Below are 11,745 nucleotides of genomic sequence, written 5' to 3' on the forward strand. Positions count from 1 at the left end.
TGAGCGCGAGCCCGCGCTGTGTCTGGCTGTGGCGTACACTTCCAAATCGAGACGGCTCGGCCTGTCCTCGGGCAGACCATTTCGGGGAGTCTCCCCGGCAGCCAATGGAGCTGCGAGGGATGCCGCCGAGACCGGCGCCGGACATCAGAAGCTTCCTCTCACGGAAGTCCGGCGGACCGGAGACCGCCAGCGTCTACGGGCTGGGGCGCTGCATCACCGAGCTCGCTGCGCCGCCCAGTAGCGCAGTCAGTGGTTCGCCTCAGACTGCTATTTATTCCCGACGCGCGTAGCCTCTCACGCAACCCTTGCACCGATACCTTCAACAGCCCAAACGACTGCCATGTTTAGGGGTGGTCAGACCAACAGTTACGACGAGGTCGTCGGTGAGTGAGACCATTCGACTGTATTGGCAGCTTCGGCTGATTGCTGGTCTTCAGCCAAAACGACTGATGAGAACCTGACGGGCGAGAACTGGGAGATGATTCTGAATCTATGCGACAAGGTGCTGGATGAGGGTGAACAAGGGTGCGTAACGCAACGGTCGTGAAGCCGTGCGTCTCACTCATATTTGCGCCATGGCAGCGCGCGCAACGTCGTTGCTGCCGTCCTGAAACGGCTGGCGCATCGCAATCCGAATGTGCAACTATATACGCTGACTCTTGCGGAGTCTCTGACGAAGAACTGCGGGATTGAAGTGCACAGGGAGATCGCGTCGCGCGCATTTACCCAGGGGCTCGAGAAGCTGGTTACCGATCGGGTACGATTCATTACATGCCTTGCATGGCACGGTGCCTCATTTGTCCCATGTCATGTTAGACAACGCACGAAAAGGTACGGCGGAGAGTTCTGTCAATGATTGCTATGTGGACCGCGGAATTCGAGAAGGATCCTACACTGGGGATTATGGAGGAATCCTTCGAGTCCTTGAAGAGCAAGGGTATGTCATCGCATATCGTATGATCCAGTAGCTCAAGCTGACTCTGCGTCACTGAAGGATACAAGTTCGAGACGCCAGACGAGCCTCCTCCGCCAGATGTGGATGACGAAGTCCGTCGTCGGGAAGAGGAGGAATTGCAACGGGTCCTCGAGATGTCCATGCATGATAAGGGTGGGCGCCAACAATGGGCCGACTACTCGCTAGCATCGTCGAATGGTGCAGGCGGATCCGGATCCAACTCGAACTTACCCGCAACTAACACCGCTCAGCCGACTCGCCAACAACAAAGCTACACACAGCCTAGCTATGGCGGATACGTACCCTCAGCCAGCCCGGCGATCTCCGCTGCCAATACGTCCTCGCCGTCAACTCTCACAACCGTAAGCTCAAGTACAATGTCATCTGCCCCACCCAGTGCGTCAGGCCAGGAAAACATCTCCGTTGTCACTCGGGTCAGGGCGCTGCACACCTTTGAGCCTACTGAGGCTGGAGAGCTGGCCTTCGAGAAGGGCGATATCATCAAAGTCGTCGATCGGGGATACAAGGACTGGTGGCGTGGCCAACTGAAGGGTAGGACGGGTATCTTCCCTGTGAACTATGTGGAGCCGTTGCCGGAACCTACGGCGGTTGAACTCGCCCGGGAGGCGGAGCAGGAGGCTACTGTGTTTGCGCAGGCTGCGAATGTGGACCGTCTGCTGACGCTGCTCCGTGGCATGGACCCCGCCAAGGATAACCTAGCAGACAATGAAGAAATCCAGGTCAGTGTGTACTGTAAGAGGCCTGTGATTGTCCGCTAACATATCATGCAGGAGTTGTACCGAAACTGCATGACTTTGCGTCCAAGGATCGTCAAGCTCATTGACAAGTATAGTCAAAAGCGAGGTTGGTGATTGTGTGACCGTACAATAGGTGCTAGTTGCTGACATGAACTGTAGCTGACCTGGTCTCGATGAACGAGACCTTCGTGAAGGCTAGGACCATCTTTGACCGAATGATGGAAGAGAGCCTCGCTAGAAACACCGCTAGTGAGCAGTTCTTATATCGTGCGAACGGGTAGGCCGTTGACCTCATTATAGTGTATGATCCGCGTCCTCCATACGCTCAGCCTCAGTCATCGTACATAGCTCGCCCTGATTCTCGTGGCCGTCAAGAATATGGTATGCCTCCGGGCCCTCAGCCATACGGTTACAGTCCAGCTGGCTATGATCAAGGGTACAGCGCCTATCCTCCTCCCCAACCCGGCTACGTTCAAGGTCCCGAGCGAGCCTACTCTCCCGGCGCCCGACCCCAGTCAACATACGACCCCAACGCATACGCGCAGATATCACAGACGATGTATGGCCAACCACAGGTCTACGGCGCGCCGACGTCTTACGGCGGTCAGGCCGAGCCGCAGATCTACCCTGCCGGTCAGCCTACCCAGCCAGCACAGGCGCAGCATCAGCCGCACCCACAGGCGCAAGCCACGCCATTCCAGCAGGTCGCTGTTCCCATGCAGACCCAGCCTACGCCGACGCCGCAGGTGCAGGTACAGGCTCAGCCGCAGCCACAAGTGCAACCTCAGCCGCAGCCGCAGACTCAGGCACAACCTCAGCCGCAGGCTCAAGCTCAAGTCCAAGCTCAAACGCAGCCTCAGCCCCAGCCTCAGAGGCAGAGCGGCCCCCCTTTCGTGTTCGATCCCAACACGACGTATCCCGATCCGAATGTGCAGGCCTGGGCGCAGTATTATGCGCAGGGCGGGACGGATCCGACGGGTTCCATCTACTTCATCTCCGTGCCCGGTGTCAAAGAAGGCTCCCTGGCGCAGACTGTCTCACGAAGCGACTCTCAGGACACTGCCGTAGCCCAGCAGGCACAAGCGTCTACAACGTCTTTGAACGCGTCGACGCCTCAGAGTCAGTCAGCGGGCGAGAGTGGTACGGCACATGCAGGGTTCGAGGGTGGGCAGCAGCAAGCGCCTGGAAGCCCGACTGCGAGCGTGCACCAGCAGCCCGCGTACGGCGTGTCGCCCTATGGCGTCCCTCCGGCCGGGTACACCGCTTCACCAGCTCCTGGCATCTCTATTGGTGCTACTCAAGGAGAGCCTCAGCAGGGTGTATGGCAGGCGCAGTATCAAGGATTGCCAAACCAGTTCGCGGGAATGCAGGTTTCTGGTGAGCCTGCGCAGGCTTCACATCCTGGGCCACAGGGTGTCGGCGCGCCAGCATAAATACGGCGCTGAAGTTGTGGAAGTTCGATGGATGTGGAACGATGGGATATATTGTGAAGTGTATGTAGTACGTTGCTCTGTTGGACCAGTATTTATGCTCAGCTTTCTTCGTTGCGCGCCGGCTTTGAGCGGATCGGAGGAGCTGGTTGTTTATGCGCGCCGTTCTTCGTTCTTCGTGATACATTGCGTTGTCGTCAACTACATTCGGTGGTCCAGATCGTGCACAAAAGGTGGTCATAACTAACTCAGAGGAAACACTCCTTGGCTCTACTCTCTAGTAAACTGCCTTTCGTCTCATGACTCCTTCGTCTCCCTCGAGAGCTCATCCAGCCCCTCGTCATACGTCCAGAAGGCATCTCCATCGCCATCTTTCGCATCTGCCTCCGCGATCTCGCCTACACCGGCACCGGCGACGTCCGCGACACCCAAGCTTCTCATATATTCCTCCTTCACCGCCGTCTCGACCGTCTCCGCCTCGCGCTCCTCGTCCGTCCCGCGCCACATCAGCCGCTCGAGCACATGACGCAGCACAACCCTGATGAGGATGTACCCATGCGACGCGCCCAGGGCGACGAGCAGCGCGGCCTCGAGGATCTCGCGCGGGCCCGCGTCGCGGCCGGCGAGGTGGGTGTGATGGCGGTCGAGCGAGGTGCCGAGCGCCTTGCAGTGGTCGAGCGGGCGAAAGAGGTAGACGAGCGCAGAGTTGGTGAGGAACGCGAGCCAGGCGAGGAACTGGAGGGTGTCGAGCCAGGGGCCGATCGTGTCCGTGCGCGCGGGGATCGGCCGGCGGACATGCTTCGCGATCTTGAACGCGTCTGAGCGCAGCTCGAACCAGTTGTTTGTGAGCGCCATGACTGTACATGCGCGTCAGGTGTGTGTAAGGGTCAAGGGAGGGATGGTACTCACGCGGAGCAAGCGGCCAGATCGTCGACCACAGCGCGACGTACCCAAACTGGGTGACCATCTCGTTGTAGTCCGTGAATAGCTCATACGGCGGCAGCGCGACCTGCCTCCACACTTCCTCCATGAATTCCCTGTCCTCGCCCTTCTCCCTGTCCCGCGCGGGCGTCTTCCCCTCGCCCGCCTCGTCCTCAAACGACACGCGCTTCTTCTTGCCCGAGTTCGCGGACCCGTTCGCGGACGCGCCCGCCGCGCGGAGCCCGCGGCGGCGGATGACGGCGACGGCACGGAGGACGTACGGCAGGCCTATTTCGAGGAACGCATTCACAGCTTGGTTCGTGACCGTGAACGCGAACATCTGGTCCTGCAGCCGCGTCGGGCTGAGCTTGTTCCGCGCGCTCATGATGTCCATCTCCCATAAGCTGCGCGCCTTCCCCGTGGAGGCGGATGCCGATGCGAACTTGGCGGTCGCGCGCGAGGGCAGCGCAGAGTAGAGGGATGAGGTGATGTTCAAGTGTGCGGTTGGATCCTTCTCGATCATGCGCTGGATGAAGGCCATCGTCTCTTCGCCGAAGGGCACGTACACGAACGCGGAAAGCGCTAGACCCAGGTAGTCTACGACACCCGCGAGGGCGAAGGACTTCAGCGTGAGCGATGCGTCGTGACTCGACTGGTGTCCATGGTTCTCCCAGTTCGTGAAGGACACGGCGTATGAGTGATAGATGCTGAGGAAGCGCGGGACGAAGACGGAGACGATGATGGTCGGAGCGAAAGACTGCAAGCTAGTTCAGATAAAGACGCTACAGCAAGGAAAGATGCTTACGACGAAGCGGCTACCGGGCCCTGTGTAGAGCGTTGTGATGAAGGCTTCGAATACGAACACTACCATGAGCAGGGCGGCGAGGACAGCCGCGAAGAGCATGATGACCGGCAGCCCTGCGAGCATACGCAGGTCCTTCTTCCACCATGAGATGGGTACGTACTGGGCGCGCCGTTTTTCGACGCGAAATGAACCCCGCGTCCTCCACCGCACGGAGAGAATCCGTTGTCTGATTCGCCAAGACTCGACAAAGGTGATCGACCAAAGCAGGAGTATGGATGAGTAGACAGCTGAGTATGCTTCGTGGAAGAAGTAGAAGTACGCGCCCACGACAGAGATAAAGATGAGGTTCTTGGTGTAATAAGACAGGAAAGCGAAGTAGAGCGCGACGGCTTCGCCAAACTACCGCCCGACCAATCAATGAAGAAGAAAGCGTTAATGTGAAGCGTGAACGTACGTGCTTGCGCATCTCGGTTAACGTCACGAAGCCTAGCTCCTTACGAGTCCATGAGCGAATCCACTCTTCATTGAACTTGTTGTCATGGAGCATCATGACCGACTCGATGCGATCCCAGTTGCTTGAGCCCGGCGCCACACCCAGGCCACCGTCCGTTACAGTCGATGTGACATACGTGTGGATGAGCCGTAACCGGTCCGCATCCGAAAACGATACGGAGTTGAGGTCGAGAGCAGCGGCGGGATTTGCAGTGGGGAGGCCGCAGATGAAGTCCGAATGTCTATGCCGAGGGGTTGAGTGCGCCCGCCACATAACCATAACATCGACTCACCGTTCACGCTGCGCTAGTCGCGCGAGTGTACTCTGCGGACATGATACGAGCACCAGCAGCTGGCCGTCGTTCTCACCCCGCTTCCCAACGGCGCGCAGGCCTCCTGTCTGGAGGACTTCGAGTAACTTCGTGTACTGGCGCTCTGCCTGTCTTGCATTCTCGCGCGCGTCGCGTCTAGACAGAACTCTAGCTGGGGAGGACCGAAAGACCAAAACGAGGTCTACTTGGGGTGGCATGGCGGCAGAATAGTTGCTCGGCCCCGAGGAGAGGGAAGGAAATGCGGCGTTAGATGGTCGTGCGAGAGGATCAGGAAGCGGGAACGAGGTCGATGACTTCACAGGCACTTGGACATGCGCCGCTCGCTAGCCTGCGAAGCTTATTGAAATGAGTTGGCGCCACGCAACGAGAATAGGGGCTTGTGAACAGAATGTGGTCTCGAGCACGGCGCGAACGTCGAGGGCAGGGCAAAGGACGATGTAGAGAAAGAGTTGCCCGCTGCGAGAACAACGGCATCGCGAGCGCGTCTGCCCGAAATAGATGGCGCGTCCTCAGCGGCGTTTCAACCCGACCATAGTTAGCATCCCCGCGCTCACGTGCTGCAACGTGCTCGACGCGGCCACGCCTCGAGTGGCGGTGGACAGTGGACACAGACATGGACTGATGCACATCGTCGTGTTCGACGACGCAAATCGCGCATTTTCAGAGTCAACAGTGTATCATTCGAAACGCGAGCGGGCTACGATACATGACGACGTGACGTTGTATATACAATTCGGCGCGAGTTGGTTTCCCCTCGCACGAATGCGAGGGTACTTATCCCGAGGACCACGTAAAGGTCCGCGCCCGGACGAGCACCGCGTCTCCGCGAGTGCCCGCCCGCCCTCGGGGGCTCTTGTAGCTCTTGCACTTGAGGCTCGCCTGTTATTCTGGCGCTTGACTCTTCGCCCAGTCGGAATCGGATCGTCTTCACTTCTGCCCTTTGGGGCGCCGAACTCTTCCGCTCGCCGTCGAGCTCTTGAGGCGGCCTCATCCTTTCGGCGCTTGACCCTTCGCTCTTGTGAGCATATTGATGAAGGCGCGCAGAGACCTTCACTCGTTCGAGCCTTTGAGATGGAACCCGATTGGAGCGCTTGACCCTTCACTCGCTTCTGAGACCTTGACGCGGCTATCGTTGCAGCGCTTGACCCTTGACCATCATCCCTTACAGGTCCGGGGAGCACTTTTGCGATATAGCTTGCCACGCTAGGAGATACGAGCGGGTGTGAGTCAGATGAGAAGAAACATCGAGGGTATAGACATACCGTGCATTGTCCCGGACGATGCCGCCGAGCGGACTTGACTCGGCCCTGCACACCGGTGGACGAGGCGCACACGGAGAGACACATACCGTCGCCCCCATCAGCGCAGTGGCTGGCAGCGGTAAGTCGAACTCGCGACGTCCAATGGGCCTGGTGCGCAAATGATTGCTGAGGTGCCAGCGGCGAGCATGAGCAGGATGAAGCGGAGAACAGTCACGTAGACGTACCGTGCCTATATTGGACCCTGTCGCCGAGCGGTCTTGACTCGGACACAACAGACATGCGGAGGAGAGACCTATAAGTATACAGGCGGCTGACTGTTAGTGAACGCCACTCAACCCTGCGCGCGGCTGACACAACGTACCTTTGTGCGCGTCGAGGCACGTCCTTTGTTGACTAGTGCCGTCCCTACTCTGTTGGGTAGGGGGGCATCACGCGTCGAGGCGGGACCAGAGGCCGACGGCCCGTGGAAGGTCGAAGGGAGCGGGGGAGATGGGAGTGGCGGAGAGACTTTTGCCGGCCCAAGTTCGAACTTGAACGGTCTTTTATGCGATTGGAACAATGGCCATGGCCAAAGATTCGCACGGCCCACCTGACTCGCAGCCACGATCCGCAAGGGCGCGATGCGACCTCGGTTGCCGGATTTGGGCAATTGTGGGTCCACTCGAGGACAAAGCAACGGCTGAAAATGGTCAGCACCATGCGGTCGATGAGTATCGATGCGGCAGATAACGGCAGATAAGAGTGATAAAGAACGACCGTGATGATACTAGGGCGCGAAGGTCAGAGCGTTGCCAGCGTGACGATGAACAAAGCATACCTGAATGGGCAGCACAACGACGATCGAAGCAAGGACGCTGTGCCGAAGGCTAAGGCGGAGTCTTGAAGAGGGAAGATGAAGGCGGACGAGCCCTGCACTGTACGTGCGAGGGAAACACCGCGGTTGGTAGTATTCATGGATGAGACGGCGGCGTACGCATGCGGCATGCACTGCGCAACGTCCTCGGAGTCGCAGCATGTTCGCCCGCCGGCCGCGACGCGCGTATGACCGTGCAAAGAGAAACGACAACATATGATGAGAAGAACCCCTTCCTTCCCAGTAGCACAACAAATGGGTGATACTGACGACTTTTCCTGAACCGGTCAGGAGCAGCGACTCAAACTGAAGCCTACAAAATCTCGAACTTGTGATGTCAGTAACACGGTGAATATTCGTCAACTGTGCAGATACGCCCCGGCTAGCCAATGCGGCGAAGAAGTAGAATCGAGGTATCCTCGCATCAAGTGAAGCCTGAGCAGTTGTTTTGAACCGTTGTTCGAGGCAGCCTCGAGTTGTCGCTGGCCCGGCCGCTCACTAGCGCTCACTGGCCGCACTGGCAGCGACCCGCGGCGGTTGGTGGCGGTAGCGCGGGAGCAAATCTCGATCTGACGCCACCGCATCGACTGGCACTCGGCCCCTTCGACGTTCGTTAGAGTTGACGACCTCGCTGGCAACTATTACTCAATATCACCGGAGGCCCGTCGTCCACTACTACGTGGCTTTCACCGACCTCTAGTATACCCCTGCCGCTTCTGCAGCCTTCCCTATCAGCGCGGAATACGCGACTGGGATTGTGACGATGCAGATCGAGCTCATATCTGCCAAGCCCACTGACAGAGGACGACCCTCCTTTTCTTCGTCTAGTACTCACTAAACGAGACGCGGCGGAGCCACCATCGTTACTTTGGATTGTCGCTTGAACCGACCCCCCACAAATTCCGAGCGAGTGCATACCTGGTTTCTGAAAGGTATGTTCATTTGCTTACCTGACAGTATTTCGTAGGCTGGGCACAGACCGTGACGGTCAATACCCTGTTGTGTACATCCATCAACGACCAGTCTACGAAGCGTTGTGACTGGCTCATACGACGGAGCTGATACGAAGCTGATCGAAGCACGCGTCCCCGGTGAGCGCAAGGGTGACACGCAATGACACGCGCCACAGAGAGGGAGCGATGGTGTGCGACCGTCCGAGGTGGAAATATTACCTGCTCGGATTGCCGAGTGTTTTTGCCTACTCCGACACTGATTGCTAGTCAAAGCAATGCCCATTGACCACCCGAGAATCGGGTAAACCCCTACATTAGATTGAATGTGTAATTATAAAATGAATGATGTCGGTAGTAAGAGAAATACGAGAGCAGCGAGAGTGGGGGAATGAGGGACAAGAGTGCAGTCACAACGTCGTGCACTACATTGCTCAAGAACATACGCTTTGATCCGCCTTCCTTCGACGTGACGTTGGACGCCTCACTGCAGCAAGTAAGCAGAAAAGTCGAACGCGGCTGTGGCCTGTGAGGCCGCTTTCGCGGCCTGCTGGAGAGCGCTCCAGGACGGGTCGTTCACCAGGCCGATCTCGTAGTCATATCCGCTCTGCGGGTCACCAGGGGTCAGTTCACTCAAACACCTCGCGAAGAGACAAGGCAGTACGTACGTGAGGGTCAGCGTTGGGGAGAACCTGCCAGTAGAGCCAAGGAAGCCCCGCGGCGTCAATCTGCGCGGCCCACTTCTTGATGTTGTTTTTGCGCGTGTTCGAATCCAGAGCATGTCCCGTAGGGCAATTGTTGTTGGAGGTGTCGAAGTAGCATGCACCCCTGTGAAGAATAACGCGGTCAGTATCGTAGAACAAAATGATGAAGACGATCGGTGGTCACCATTCTTCCAAAATCAGCTTCTTGCCAGCGGCCTGCGCTTTCGAAACATACGGCTTCAAGGCGGATGTGGTGAGATCTCCGGTACCGTAGGCATGGATCGAGATGACATCCAATGCATCGCAGCTCAAAAACCCAGGCTGGACAGACTCGGACAGCCACGACTCTCCGCCGGTCATGACAAGAATCTGACGGGTATGAGCTATGTGAGATGGGGTTGAGAACGAGTACAACAGCTCGGCTCACCCCACTGTTATCACCGAGCTGACCCTTGATCGTCTTGGCACGGTCGCACTGCCTGTTCGAATCATCACGTTAGACTCTATCTCGCGGATCGACAAGGAACATAGACTGTAGCCTACCATTGCTGGTGAGCCTGGACGAAGGACTGCCCCTGCATAAAATGTTAGGGCATGTCAACGCAGACCGATCGCGACACTTACATCCCCAATCATGGCTTCGTTCTCAGCCTCAAATCCAAAGATGTAGTCGTTTAACTCCTTCCAGGGCTTATTGAGCGAAGTATGCACATGGTTCAGGATATGTTTGAGACGGGCGTCGAAGATGGACTGCGCCTCGCTGTCCGAGTAGAAGTCGCCGATGCCGTACCACTTGCCGTAGGCGTCGTGACTCCCCAGAGCGTTGTAGCTATGCATCGTGATCAGGAGCTGTCAAATATATGTCAAAAACAGGGTCACACAATCATACAGGGAATCGATAGAAACCTTGACTCCGTAAGAGTTAGCCGCCACCATGAAATCGTCGAGACGTTTGAGGACCGTGTCATCGTAGCAGGAGGTATCTCCGTTGCAAGGAGTATTCGGCTCGAGGTCGTGGAAGGGGTTAATTTTCGTTCCCTGATCAGCTGTATCAGTAATCGTAGGAGCCTTACCGAGTCGGCAAATTTATACCTTCTGGCTGGTGGACTGTCCGCCAATCCACACGCGGAGCACCTTCAGACCGGCACTTTGCATCCCTCTGTTACGTTGCGAAAATTACGATATGGGTCAGCAACACAGAGGCTTCTGATACAATAGGAAAATGCTCACTTGAGTAGGGTAGTTCTGTCGTCCTCGGATATCCCTGCCGCATAATACAAGCTGGATCCCGCAAAGGAATTTGCTGCCTGGACGACCTGGACGGAGAGGAGTAAGAAGAAGGCACAAAGGGTGAAGACCGGTTTCGACGCAGACGCGAACATCGCGGTCGAGGTTATGTGAAGCTGGATGGTTTGCCCCACCTCGCTCAGCCCTTAAATACCGTCGGAACAGCGCTCTTACTGCAAGGATGCTACAGTGCCATTACACCTCGTCGTGACGACCTGTTCGACGTCCGCATGGGACGCAGTGGCAGATACTGGCTGATGGGCCAAGGCGACTTGTGTATCGAGCTTGGTATCGAGCATCGTGTTGTCGTCCGTAAAGCTGCCGAGGCTTCTTGCTGAGTCGTATCAAACGAAATGGCATGGTGGCGTGAGTGGCCTCACATGGTGGCGAAGTCGCCGAGGGTCTGGAGGCCTGCGTGCGTCTGAAACAACAGCGGCGGTCTGGTTGTGCCATGCTGGCGGATGAGTCCCACGTGGATTTACATTCCAGATAGTATCTAGCCCGCAGAATGCTAATTAGTGCACTGATCATGAGGTAACAGCGACGCACTGTATCCTCTGGGCCCGGGTAGGAAGTAGACCGAGATACCGTCAGGCTTTCAGTCGCCGAATTAAACGTAAGTACGATTGAAGGATGCGGGGGATATCGTACCATGATGCGGCGAGACAACCTAGTACGCTACTTCAAGTTCAACTATTGACCGAGGTGCTGGCTAATATGCAGATCTGTGATTGTCGTGATCGTCCGCGGTCGGACAGTCGTAAGCGTTTGTATGAAGGCGCTGTTGTCACGGTAACACCCATTGAGAGCAGGATATACCAGAGCGCGGCGCCCGTATCTGCAGTCGAAGCTCATACGTTCGGAAGTGGAGTTAGATGTGGCGGATGATCGAGTCAAAAGTGGGGCCATCACAGTCCTAGTAGTATTGACCAATACAAGTCTTTATCATTACAGAACCTGCAGATACCAAAATCAAATTCGATCCGGAACTTCGTA

The 11,745-nt window shown here is 57.0% G+C and overlaps 4 protein-coding genes across 4 annotated transcripts; 1 reads left to right on the forward strand and 3 right to left on the reverse strand.

Moving 5' to 3' along the window:
• Positions 1-340: 340 nt before the first annotated feature.
• On the forward strand, positions 341-3,146 carry C8Q71DRAFT_703083 (uncharacterized protein; the record flags this gene model as incomplete). Its single annotated transcript, XM_047920291.1, has 8 exons — positions 341-383; positions 438-525; positions 583-757; positions 817-937; positions 995-1,695; positions 1,747-1,819; positions 1,873-1,962; positions 2,014-3,146. 8 exons carry the CDS (start codon positions 341-343, stop codon positions 3,144-3,146), a joined length of 2,424 nt encoding a protein of 807 aa, XP_047781626.1.
• Positions 3,147-3,440: 294 nt separating this feature from the next.
• Positions 3,441-6,268, reverse strand: C8Q71DRAFT_830629 (DUF590-domain-containing protein; the record flags this gene model as incomplete). The annotated part of the gene is made up of 5 exons (XM_047926356.1): positions 5,655-6,268; positions 5,324-5,603; positions 4,870-5,268; positions 4,053-4,821; positions 3,441-4,000 (listed from the first exon to the last, which is right to left on the reverse strand). The coding sequence occupies exons 1-5, from the start codon at positions 5,888-5,890 to the stop codon at positions 3,441-3,443; spliced, it is 2,244 nt and encodes a 747-aa protein (XP_047781627.1). The 5' UTR covers positions 5,891-6,268.
• Positions 6,269-7,504: 1,236 nt separating this feature from the next.
• On the reverse strand, positions 7,505-8,206 carry C8Q71DRAFT_745200 (uncharacterized protein; the record flags this gene model as incomplete). The annotated part of the gene is made up of 3 exons (XM_047922987.1): positions 8,186-8,206; positions 7,773-8,121; positions 7,505-7,721 (listed from the first exon to the last, which is right to left on the reverse strand). Coding segments are annotated over exons 2-3 (469 nt in total), but the record flags the coding sequence as incomplete, so codon positions are not given.
• Positions 8,207-9,242: 1,036 nt separating this feature from the next.
• Positions 9,243-10,844, reverse strand: C8Q71DRAFT_702912 (glycoside hydrolase; the record flags this gene model as incomplete). Its single annotated transcript, XM_047920280.1, has 9 exons — positions 9,243-9,365; positions 9,427-9,586; positions 9,647-9,831; positions 9,890-9,941; positions 10,006-10,037; positions 10,087-10,311; positions 10,369-10,500; positions 10,555-10,621; positions 10,693-10,844. The coding sequence occupies 9 exons, from the start codon at positions 10,842-10,844 to the stop codon at positions 9,243-9,245; spliced, it is 1,128 nt and encodes a 375-aa protein (XP_047781629.1).
• Between the last annotated feature and the right edge of the window lie 901 nt (positions 10,845-11,745).

Source organism: Rhodofomes roseus (genome assembly GCF_022264815.1).
Source record: "Rhodofomes roseus strain CIRM-BRFM 1785 chromosome Unknown C8Q71scaffold_5, whole genome shotgun sequence".
In the NCBI taxonomy this organism is placed as follows: domain Eukaryota; kingdom Fungi; phylum Basidiomycota; class Agaricomycetes; order Polyporales; family Fomitopsidaceae; genus Rhodofomes; species Rhodofomes roseus.